This window comes from Ixodes scapularis, unplaced genomic scaffold, assembly GCF_016920785.2.
Source record: "Ixodes scapularis isolate PalLabHiFi unplaced genomic scaffold, ASM1692078v2 PGA_scaffold13__105_contigs__length_92229423, whole genome shotgun sequence".
Lineage (NCBI taxonomy): Eukaryota > Metazoa > Arthropoda > Arachnida > Ixodida > Ixodidae > Ixodes > Ixodes scapularis.
Genome location: NW_024609839.1, coordinates 63,252,012 through 63,264,249, shown reverse-complemented (window position 1 = coordinate 63,264,249; position 12,238 = coordinate 63,252,012). Strand labels below are relative to the sequence as shown.

General features: G+C 43.9%; 1 protein-coding gene across 1 annotated transcript in view; it reads left to right on the top strand.

Annotated features, from left to right (window-relative positions):
• Positions 1-12,238, top strand: part of LOC115316926 (sodium-dependent serotonin transporter) — a 131,102-nt gene that overhangs the window by 95,836 nt on the left and 23,028 nt on the right. Inside the window, exons 3-5 of the mRNA XM_029976442.4 lie at positions 4,860-5,058; positions 7,116-7,256; positions 9,927-10,070. Of these exons, the coding sequence (XP_029832302.2) occupies positions 4,860-5,058; positions 7,116-7,256; positions 9,927-10,070 (484 nt within the window). The remainder of the gene's footprint in view (positions 1-4,859; positions 5,059-7,115; positions 7,257-9,926; positions 10,071-12,238) is intronic.

Sequence of the window (12,238 nt, the reverse complement as noted above, 5' to 3'; positions counted from 1 at the left end):
CCCACCCCTGCCCGTTTCGATCTGGATGAGCATCGTATACCGCCGTGCGGTCGTGTATCACTACTGCGTGGTGCACGTTAATGACCCCAGGCTAGCGGTTGAACTGCACTGGCTAAATCTCTCATCTACAGCTGGAAGACTCGTCGCCCGTTCAGGGAGAACAAGTTCTAGGCTGTATAAACATACACGAAACCCATTTAAAAAAAAAATTGATTGACATTTTGCGGATGGGACTAGATACCGCGTCGCCGATAGCCAGTGTGGACTACACTTCTTCGCAGAAATCTCCTTTTGCTTGTTTCTCGGTAATGTCGAACATCGTGGCTTGTGAGACGTGCCGAGGCGAGCGATTCTTCTACCGACACGTTTCTCGTTCGCTGCACGTGACGGAATGCGTGCAAACCCCGGCACTCCGCTGGCCTGCATTTGCGCGTCCCTGCGATCAACATGAGGTTCGTGTCCACGTCCCTCCGTTCGTTTCTGAGCGGTCACCGAGCTTCTTTGTCTGCCACCGAAGCATAGCTCGTTCGACGTCCATTGCCCAGAGATGGACATTCAGGTAATCATTATTTCTCCGACTCGTTTCACGGTTACGAAATATTGAGACAAAGGAACGCGTACGAAAAGGGCTTTTAATTATCTCGCTTGTTTTTGCTTTGTTTTAGAGTGTCATTACATTTTGTCGTTTCACGAGCCGCGTACAGTGTTGTGAACGGTCTCGGTGACGCACTCGTGGCTTCGAAGGGCGTCGTGGTTGTAATTGTAGCTCGTGCGGTGCCCAGTCTGTTTACTACACGTTGAGTCAGGTAAGAAGTTAACTACTCCATCCTTGAAGCGTCTCGTCCAACTTATCGGCTGATTTTATAAGCTATGCACTCGTCGGGTTGTTAAAAACTGGATCTGTATGATAACTCATTCATATGCCTCTCGTACGAAACAGGTGTTCAGGTTCTGCAACGTGAAGAGGTCACATTCGATGCCGAGGTATCAATGATTTCCCTGTGTGTATTTATTTTATCTCCTTTATATCCCGCTGGTATCATCACAATTGCGTAGAGATGTTGTTTACCGTGTTTTTGTCGGTTGTAGTCTCGCAGAACCGTAAGGAAATACAACACTCGGCATGGCGAGCCCATGGGATCAATCTAAGCAGAGCCACAAGCTCAACGTCATGGCGTTAGGTCTTGTTTCTCTGCGTTTATGATCGTATGCACAATTCTCATCAGTTGTCGAGGGCGCACCGTATGCTCTTAAGCGGCCTTCGCACCGATGTACCGTCTTACAAAACACACTGTGTTCCCCACAGACATGATGATAGAATTATCTGCGCAAACACCTCAAGCATCTTCGAGACCTGTTTTCTTCGTACATATATCCGTGCCTCGAAGAGGGTCTGCAGACAGTTTTTGTATGACCATTGTTACAAGACCGTCATACAAGGAAGGTACCTGCCTGAAACAGTTTTTTGTAAACTGCCTTTAGCATAAGGGTGCAGTGTGTTAAATATATATATATAAAAAAAGTCCACGTTTGTTTGTTTTTTCACCGCAAAAATAAACTACGCATTGCCGAACGCTCATTTTCGACACAAAGGTAGCGCTAAGGGTCCGTACCAGATGCCAAAGTTGCAGCGCTAACCGTTATTATATTATTCAAATGTTATGAGCGATTTTCTGATCGGTTCTGATCGCTTTGTGCTGAAACTTTGGCATCTAGTTTGGTCCTCTAGTGCTGTATTTGGCTGGAGAATGAGCATTCGGCAATGCGTCTTTAGTTTTTGCAAAGAGAAAAAAATACTATTTTTTTACACCTTGTTTTTGCGACGCATGCTGCGGCTTCGCGCTGTTCTTGTTTATGCGTGTCCGTTTATGTCTCGGAAGTGACTGCTCTCTGGCTTATGGTGAATCGGAGAAAGTAGGCTTTTCGTTGGTGCGTGCGCACAAACCAAATTCGGAAGAAGTGAAGCCTGTGCGCATGCGCATTGGCGTGACGTCAGAGACTTGAGTTGGTCTATAGTAACAGACAGTTTTTTTTTAGAAATGCAGTGCATGGCTTATTACGATCGCGCCTTTTTTTCATTTTTCGTCGTTCTTGTCGGTTAAGGCACGAATTTTATTGGCTCCAGCGTGATAAGTACACGTTTCTTAAATTGCTAAGCTGTTTCTTAAGTTGCTAAGCAGTCCGGGTAGGGGACAACCCGCATTCGGAGTGGCTCTCTCGTGGCGTATTTGTTGCCAACGCGGAGACATTTTGGTACGCGGAGAGCAGCAGACGCAGGCACGAAACGCACGAGTCTGTGATGCGTCCGAGGCAGACATAGATGTTTGGAATGAATGCATTTTCAAAAGACGACGGGTAAGTTTTTGTGCGCCGTACGACAATCTCTACTCAACTAGTGAAATAGCGTAAACGTGGCAAACAGTGAACTGCATACACGTGCACTTTGGTTCACTCTCTGATAACTAAAATCGTTGGCGGATTTTTTTTTTCTTTTTTTTTTTGGTTTTGTTTGTTTTACGGGAATGTAATATATCTGAACTCCGTCTGGAGAGGCGAAAGTGCTCAAGTTGGGCCTAGCTGATATAAAGCGGAGGGATGGGTGTCTCTTTCTGTCCGTTATATATAGCAGTACTCCAGAACGCGATAAAGAATGAGCCTTACCATGAAGTGGAGATAATGCAAATACTTCGTTTGGATCTACAAACTTCCGTTAGATTACGATAAGCTCCGATGTCTCTGACCTTGGTTCTATTGGCGCCTCAAGAAAGACTTTAGGTGTAAATAACCTTCTCGTATCTTCGACCTTCTAAGGTGTTAACGTCCACTTTCTCAGGCTGAAGTAGCTTGAAAAAGATTGTGTTTTTTTTTTTGTTTTTTGTTTATTCTTGGAGTTCGCCAAATATAATTTTTTTTTTAAATTTTATTTTGCACCGTCACAGTGTTGTATACCGAGTACTAGGAAAACGCTGCTGTCACCTATTAATTTTTGAACGCGGTTTTTACGTGCGTATAATGAACTCGTAGGACTTATCAGTTTCGATGCGAAGGATCTATCTAAAATGGATATATTTCCGATTGTTTTTGCTCAAAACTGCTGTTAAAATAACAGAAAACGTAAGTTTCTTGGGCCACATACACTCTTTTCTGTGGCCCACACGTGTAACAGCAGAGACTCGGCTGTTACTAAAGCTGCGCTAGTAACAGACGAGTGTTACTAAAGTCACTTACATCTTAAGTGCAGGGAGGAGCCTATTGTGTTGACTTTTCTTGCTTTGTAATTTGTACTTCAGCCTTCTCTTTGGCTAATGGCGAAATGTCACTGGCCGCAGACCGATAATAAGATGCTCTAGATTCAGAACGCTGTGCGCTTCTTAAACTGTCTGTGACTTAAACTGTCTGCGACTGAAGCTGTCTGGGCGGAACTAATAACTGACACTGTGCTGCAAAAAAAAAAAAAGTCATCCTATAATCTTTGAAGCTTAGCGCCTTTATGACGTCGGATGTTGCGGCTTACACACAGCTTCCACACATAGGCAAATGTTATCACTTCCACACATGGCAGTTGCGAGGGGGGGGGGGGGGCTTAAATTGTTTGCACGATACTGAAATAACTAAGCTGCGAATTTGATTGTCTGAGGGGTGTTTATTTCATGTTTATTTTGCGCTGGAGAAAATGCCCGGGTAAACTATCGCCTTACCTCGACTAAAACCGCAGGTTCCTTCAAACATCACAAATGATGCACGCGGGCTTCTCTAGGAAGAAAATGCTCACTTGGCTTCTCTAGAACGAAAAGTAGGACCTTTGCTTGAGCAGTGCCCGTTTGCGTAGGACGCTTCCAAAAATTATGATTATTTTTGAAAGGGGATCTTTAAAAACTAAAATAAGAAAATGTTTCTTTTTTTTTTTTACTTAATGTAAAGGGAGAGTTTCAAGCTAACAAGCTAGTCGATATGACATATGTATCATATTACGAGTATCTAATTTACTCGGGATTATTATGGTGTTGTCACGCATCTTCCCTTAATAGATGAAGATTTTTCAGCCTACGATGCTCATACAGAACCACTTTTTAAGAGTGTTAATGTCTGTACTATGCAGTTCTTGTATAATGACTTACTGGTGAAGTGATACTATGCTGAAAAAAATAACAAGTTTATTGAACAACTATCGAAAATAACAAGAAACACAAACAGCTACAGCACACCTCAGGATAAGATACGGAATATACCTTTTGTACACACAAAATGCGAAGCTCGATCGGTCCTTTAGACATTGCCATCCGTTCTCATTTCGCATACTGATTAAACACCAAACATAATTTCATATGTTACTCCCTTCGCTTTATACGATTATGTGTTATCTGCGTGTATTATCGGTTAAATGTATGCTAGCAGCGGTGTAGATAGTAGAGATTGCGATTTTTCTTTTTTGTTTATAGTTGTATACCACCGCTGTTGCTTATCTGTGGGGGAACAGACCCAGTCAAGCAGCACCCTAGTGGATTTTTGTCTGTGCTCCCGACGTCATCATTGTAAGATGTGGTGTCGAATAAATTTAATTTGACTTGATTTATATGAATAGTTCATACAAAGTGTGCTACTGGGAGTAGGCTCGACACGACTCTACGACAAGTGTTCATACTGCTCCGCTAAATTGGAAAGAAGTGGAGGGCCTCGTAAAAGGACCCTCTACGCGTTTTTCTTAATCTGCAACAGGTTCATTTGACGTATTCAGTGTATCGTGCGTATTGCACCAAGCAGTGCGACTCCGACTTAAACCTCTCCATTGCACCCAGAGAAATGTTCTAGCCAACTCTTTGTACCTTCAACCTGCGGCGTTCTCTATTGCCCATGCGCAGATGCAGGAGCGCGAGTGTCCCCTGGACACTCCCCTGGACACCATCTCCCTGGACTCCGGGGAAGAGGACAACGACGACCGGGATGAAGGGAAAGCCAGGCTCTGCTCCCGCCGACTCACTTTCCTGCTCACCTGCCTGGCACCCAGCGCCGACATCGTGAACATCTGGAGGTATCCGTACATCGCCTACAAGCATGGAGGTATACGGTGCCATCAAACAATATCATTGGAACAAATAGTCGCAGACAAACGTGCTCCAGAAATCCGTTGCTCACTTAGCAACATTGCTCCGTGAGTAACTTGATCATAATTCGAATATATATATATATATATATATATTGTTAAGGTGGTGATATTTAAACGAGTCCTATTTCCACCGTATATTTACCAGTCTCGGGGTTAGTTAGACGGAGATAATCGTCATAATACACTGAATAATTAACTTTTTTTTTTAATTTTTGGTTTTAGGGGTTATGTTACGATTGCAGTATTGGCGGCACGTAGTATTGGTGTGGAGAGCAATTTAAAGAATTTGCAAGAAGGTAATGTTTATTTTTAGATATTAGGGAGCTTTTAATAGATCTTTCCAAGTACTCCAATAACGATACTCGATACTCCGTCAACGCCTTTCCGCATGCATCGTATCGTTATCGGACGTATCGGAACGATCTACACAAGCACTCTATTAATCGAAGAACGCCGCAACCACCTGCTCAAAGGGAGCCATACATCTGATGCAGGTCACCATCTCTTGTGTATTGAGAGGCATAGCACATTGGCTTGTTTTCTCATTAAGAGCAGTTCCCTGGCTGAGGATATAACAAAATTTGACGCTTTTTTTTCATTCTCTGTTAAGTTTTTAAACAACCTCAAATTTTAATAACCCCGCCTCGTAAAAACAAAAAAACAATGTAGAGCCCATCCATTTTACGTGAAGATGAAGGACTAGCCAAGCTGTTATCTTTAGGGCAATTTTACGACAACTTTACGACAACTATACGACATCTCTACGATTTGCATATGATTGCAATGAAGACACGTGCACTACTTTATGTTTTAATTGTCTTTATTTATTTCTTAGTGACTAAAGTGATCATCGCCTTATGGTCACCAATGGGCAGGTTCTCAACCCAATTTTTCGAGGCTTCGAGGTCAGTTTTTTTTCCGATTGCGTCTAAGTCTTTTTATCAGCATCGCGGAAGCGAAAGAAAAGAAAGTTAGATCGGCGCGTTCTGCCCTTAGCCTCGTCACAGCGCACTCTTAGCTGAGATAAGTCGGTGACCGTAGATGATAACGAGGGATCAGGACGTCACTATCTAACAATGCCAAGGAAGGCTGACTCACGCGTATTACCCCCCCATTTTATTATATTTGCTACGGCCAATCGGAACGAAGTAGCGCCGTTTAAACGGAAGCTTTTTGTTAACATCCATTGACGCATTTTTTCCAGATCCTGGCACATAACGTCTGCGCTGTAAAAGAAAAAAAAAAAGGGATCTTACAGTCAGAAAACACATTTTTCCTGTAAGGTGCTTTAGCCTGGATAAAGCAAAGGATAAATCATATGCTAGTGAACGTTCTCGTCCTCTAAGCACGTGCTTTTATTAATGTGGTTATTTGGATCAGTTGGTCGATCATGAAGCCTTGAAAAGCACTGAAGAAGCTAAGGCAAATAATGGCATTATTCCAATCTACCGATTTTTGTTGTCCCAAATGGCTAGATTGTTGGAGCTTCGTTATTTTACAACGGCTCCTTTTCATGTTGAACGCTGCAACGTATAGACCCACAGCAGTGAACATGAAACGCTTCGGTCGGCTGCTAGTCAAAATGGGCAGCTCTGGGAGGGCCTAGCCACCGATTGATTGTACACAATCGCTGCGTCAGAGTTCGGAAGGGCACTCGGAGATTTGAGCTTGAGATGGGATCCAATAATCGCGGGTGCGGGCCGTCTTAGAGTTGTTAAAACTCCTCATAAGATGGCGCAATCTGCCAAACGAAACTTCATTGCCCGGTGGGTATAGTTTGTTTCTGTCTTTGGACCTTCCCGTGTTTTGCATACTTCAAGTTTACTTCCGTGTTTAATTTTCAAAAATTACCAATAAACCCAGTAAAACAAAAAAACAAAAAAAAGCAGGAATGTGCTTGTTTTTTATTTGTTAAAACGCGCTCCGGGATCGCTTCATAGTGATTCGCTCCAGACCCGCCAGTAAACTGGAGTGACCAAGGGGTTTGTTATCTTGTTTACCACCGTTGCAGGTGTGGTTCTCGTACCCTGCATCGTACTCTTTGTCCTGGTCGGCTTCCCACTCTACTACCTCGAGCAGACGATCGGACGCCTGCACGCGGGGAAGAAAGGAGGAGGGCAATGCCTCGGGCACCTGGTGCCGATTTTCAAAGGTGAGTCCACCGTCATCCCGTTCTCCGCAGCCAATCAGACTGCTCCATTCGCAGTTAAGAACGCCAAAGGACCAATCACGAAGCAAAGGAGCTTTGTCATGATAAGCCCCGTCCCACTTTTCTTGAGAACAACGTCGTTTGCTCTGCTTCACACTACGTCCGAGAGCAGGCAACGGCACGATTTAATGAACCCAATCACTCACAGTGAATGCACTTTTGAGTCTGCTTGATTGGCTCCGCCGGGTCGTGGCGTTAAAACTGAGTATAGTGATTGGTTATCTACACCGCCTACCGGAAGTAAGAGCAGCGTTGCTGATTGGGCACTAGTGGTGCGTCGGTGTTCGGCTGAGACCGGTAACCTTCACTGATTGAACGCGAGTCCCAATCGAACGCTGACGCGGCACTTTTTTGTCTAATCCGTGCCGCCCCGTCGACCTCAGCTCGGTGACGTAATCAAATCAGAAAGTTCGGCCTTGTTGTCCATGAGGTGTTGCTACATTGCGGCGCCGCCACGGCCAGCCGCGGCGGCTGCGTCCCGTGTGCACGCACATGCCTTTTTGCCGAAGACCTGAAGGTTATCGCAATCCCGTTCTGCGCTTCGCCACCCCACAAAAAAACAAACAAACAAAAAAAAAAAGACATTTTGCCGAACAATGCGTTTTTTACCTAATGCAAACGGTCTGCTTCCCAATCGCCGCAAAGTGCCTTTCGAGTGGGCTGCTTCGGTGAAAAGGAGGGATAAGAAAGGGAGAAGGTTGGAGGCCTTACCCTTTTTATTTTTTGCCGTTTTTTTGTTTTTTTGCTTTGTCTGCCTTAATCAGAGCGTGACTTCTGCACTGAAGAGTATAGCTTGTGAGCAGTGATAAGGTGTACATTAGAGTTAAATAGCGGAAGAGATAAGGAGATCCAGGAAAGGCCTAATAATAGGCGCCTTGAATGGCGGCGTAAGACGGGAGCGACATCTGGGTGAGGGCGAGGGGAGCACGTGACTTCGTTACGCTGAAGCGCTGGCTGACACGCGTGGAAGGATAGCGCCCAATGTCGTGATAATGTGATAATCAAGACAGATGCGTTTGTATGACTAGTAGAAGATTAGGGAAGTTTAGGTGAATGACATGAAGTAGAAGCATCCTGGCCAGGTGAAGAACCGGTCACCTGAAGAGCGATTTGAGTTTGCGGAATATGCACTAGACAAATCGACGCATGTACAAGAGCTTGAGTAGGTTTCCTTTCTTTTTTTCTTCTTTGTGTTTGCATATTTCTTCGTGGCGCGTTAGCCGTCATAGCGCAGACATTGTGTTGAATATTTATCCCTTGCCTCTCGTTGGCTATTTTGAGTCGCGTTTCGATAACTGTAGAATAGGAAATAAGTGCTGCCTTATCACCGCTCCCGATAGGTTTTAGACTAATAATGCACCGTTCGTGCTGTTGTGAGGAACAGATTCAAAATAACTAGTATGCCAACTCTGATTTATTGACGTCGTTAATATACACGTCCCACATTATGACACTGCCTAAGTTTTTTTTTGTTCTCGAGCACCGTTGACATCATGTAATCTAAACAAATGATTTCATCATATGCTTTCTTACTCGTTTTGTGTTTGTGTGCGTGTATTTTTTCATTTCGTATTGCATTTCACTCATGTCCTGGGATAGATTCACGTTGTAGACTGTGCAGGATTTTTTTTTATTCAAGGTTTTAATTTACCCCATCAATGAAACTAATTAAGAAATCATCTACGGTCTGGGACCGAAAATCTTACTAAGCTCTGCATCTACCAACAACCTTCCATTCCACTGAAAAGCCACCCCACTCTCCTTGCTGTTGTTGTTTTATCTGCTAATGATGTTAGTGCGGCCATTAGGAGTACGAAACTGACATGCACCCCATAATTTTGGGAGAATACTTACCTTACTATCGACATCATTTCCTAGTCATACCGATGCTAACTGAAGTAGTTTTACCTTGTATTTCTTTCTTATCACTAGATCCTCTTCTCCCCCTCCCTTTAACCTTAGCAAAGAGTAGACAATTAGAACTCGCCGTTTATGTTGGCATCTCCGTCTACTACAACTAGATGCTCTAAGCAGAGAGAGAGAGCAGGAAATAGGGGTCGTCTCATTTTCCTTCCTAAGATGCAGTTTGACGAAAGCCATAAAAGGAGATGCAAAATCCGAGACATACCGTATTTGTCGGTCTGTAAGCCAGACCGATGCGTAAGGCGCGCCTGTTTATAAACAGTCATTTCATGAAAAAGTTGGTATATAGGTCGTGCATCTTTCTATTTGTCCGAATTCTTTGTGCGGTTTGCGGAGTCACTGCAACCGTAGACCTAAGCTGCCACGCATCAAACCGTCCCCAGAGCGCCGGAAGAGCCGGCCATCGGCGGGCGCTTCGGAGGGTTTATACTTATTGGGGGAAAACAACGTCTTTGCATGAGACGCATCAGCGAAATTTTTGAAAACAGAAGAAAAGCGACTTGTGCTTGGTGAAGTGCGGTATACAACAACCCGTGTCCTCCTTTGGGAGGAAGTGTTCACACACAAACACACACACACAAAAAGAAAGCAAAATTGAAGAGACCACGAGATCGATGTGGTCCCGTTGCTTAAGGGCATACTACAAGTCCCAATTTTGTTTTGTTGTTGTTTCTTTGATTCGCTTTGCAGGTGTTGGCTATGCGTACTCGACGTTGCTAGCCCTGATGTCGGTCTACTACATGGCCATTCTTTCCTGGGTGCTACTCTACCTGTTCTCTTCGATGCAAGAGACGCTTCCCTGGACTCACTGTGGCAACGAGACGGTCGTCAAAGGTCAGTCTCCTCACCCTGCGGATAAAAGGCAGTTCTCGTTCGCGATCGCTTATTAAATTGGAGTGTATTTTATCCGATATCAGTTTTATAGGTATTCGATTCTTATCGGGCGAGTATATCGCGCTTACAAATTTGTAGAGTCGGGCAGTACTGGTACAATCAAGCCCAAGAGTCTCGGTGTCGAGAAAAACATTTTTTTTTAAATCTTGGCTCGAAACTTAAGGTGCGGCGTTCGAATCTGTTTTGCAGACTGTCTTTTGTACGATGTATAAGCAGTGCGACCCCACCCCGGCTTTAGACTTCCCGGTTACTTCGTTGAGATTCACACTTCTTAGAGGTGTCCGTCTTTTCAAACAACGCACCGATCGAGACACTCTCGCATCGCCCCCTATAGTCTGTAAACGCCGCCTCTGTAACTCCCAGTTTCCTTACCGCGTGTCCTGGTGGCAAGCAACCGACTAAACATTAAGCCTAATGATGGCCGTGATGGCGACTTTTGCATTCTTTGGAAACATATTTTGTGTTTTTGATATGCTGCCAACCACGTTCGACATCAGAGTCTAGAGAGAGAAAGAACGTCACTGGTCGTCCGCACTTCCTCATTTCCCAGAGTGTAATGTTTCCACGCGGGCAGGTTTTGATGGACCCATGAAGACATCTGGAGAAAGGCACTAATAACTTCTTTCTTTTTATTCTTTTTTTTTCAACGCTTTTACGCATTACGCATCTGTCGTGGTGTCGTGTTTCTAATGACTTCATGATGATGACGTTCAAATACGGCTGAGAAACTTATTTATTTTTGGACAGTAGCGCTTATTTGATCTTCTTACTCTATTGTTGCATAGAATTCAAAGTCGGCCGTGCTTTTTTTTTAACATTAACATTTATGATAGACTCGCGGTTATCAAAATAAGTCGAATTGCTTAGTTTTAGAATCTGAAATGTACTGATTTTTAAGCAGTGCGCTGCCTAAACTGTACTATGGTTTCCTGCAATGTATAGCTAACTAAAGGCCGTTGACATTGAGAGTCGCAAGACGAAATAGGTGCACGGATAGCGTGTCCAAATCACTTGATCAGAAAATATATTTTACCTGTCTTGATACTGAAATACAAAATTTCAGTCTTCGAAGGAATACCGCACTCATGCAGCATGGCAGATCTTTGTGCATTTACCAATAGTTCTGGAAAACAAATGTGCACACCATTTTTTTCAGCGTCATGGGGTGTTTGTGACAAAGGTCAATCATTGTTGTTGTTTTTATTTTTCCACGTTAAATATGTACTACTCATTCCTGAAATCACAGTGTGTCCAGGATGCAACAAGCTGGTTCACATAGACGCCGTATGTTTGTGACACAAAACTAGACCCGCAGTGATCCCTTACAGTCCACTGTCTGTCTCACAGTGTAAAAAAAAAAAAAAAGTGGTGGCGGGGGCATGTTGACATGCCGGTGGTATCTTCTGCCTCGAAATGATCATTCGCATTAATGGTAAAAAATATGTAAGGAAATCGAAGCGGGCAATGTGTGCCACAAGAAGCACACAAAGCATGTAAGCAATGCAAGCGTGCCTTGCGTGGCCCAGTCAGTACGTGTCTGGTCCGCAACGCACAGAAGGGTGGTGGGTTGGAATCTCGCCTAAAATTATTTGAAATGTTTTTTTAAGGCAAATTAATTACTTTATGAAGTGAAATCATTTAAGAAATGCCGAGACCTTGAATTTGCATTACACGCCATGTTTTTTAATCACTTTCGCTCCACGCGGGACGTCACGTTTCATGTGAGCTTCGTGGGTTGTTTGAAATTCCCGCGTGAGGTCACGTGACGTTGACGTCATTACCCTATCGACCAATCAGGATTCACTTCACGCCACCGAGGATGGCTTTTTTGCCACGCCACAGAGGCCGGCTTTTTCTGCGACGCGACCTCCTTAAGGGCACAGGGTAAAATAAGATTGAAAAAAAAAAAAAAAAATTGATTTTAGTTTTTTTCGCAATTTCAAAAGTTTAGTTCTTTCTGCACATTTTTCATTGTCACAGTGTCTTTAGAAAGTTATATTTCGGGCTGAAAATCACTTCTTCCGAAAGCAAGCAGCAGGTGGCCACGCCTCCTTTTGGGATACGCTCCCTGTTTATCGATGAATTTTCCAACAAAACAAATTCAACAC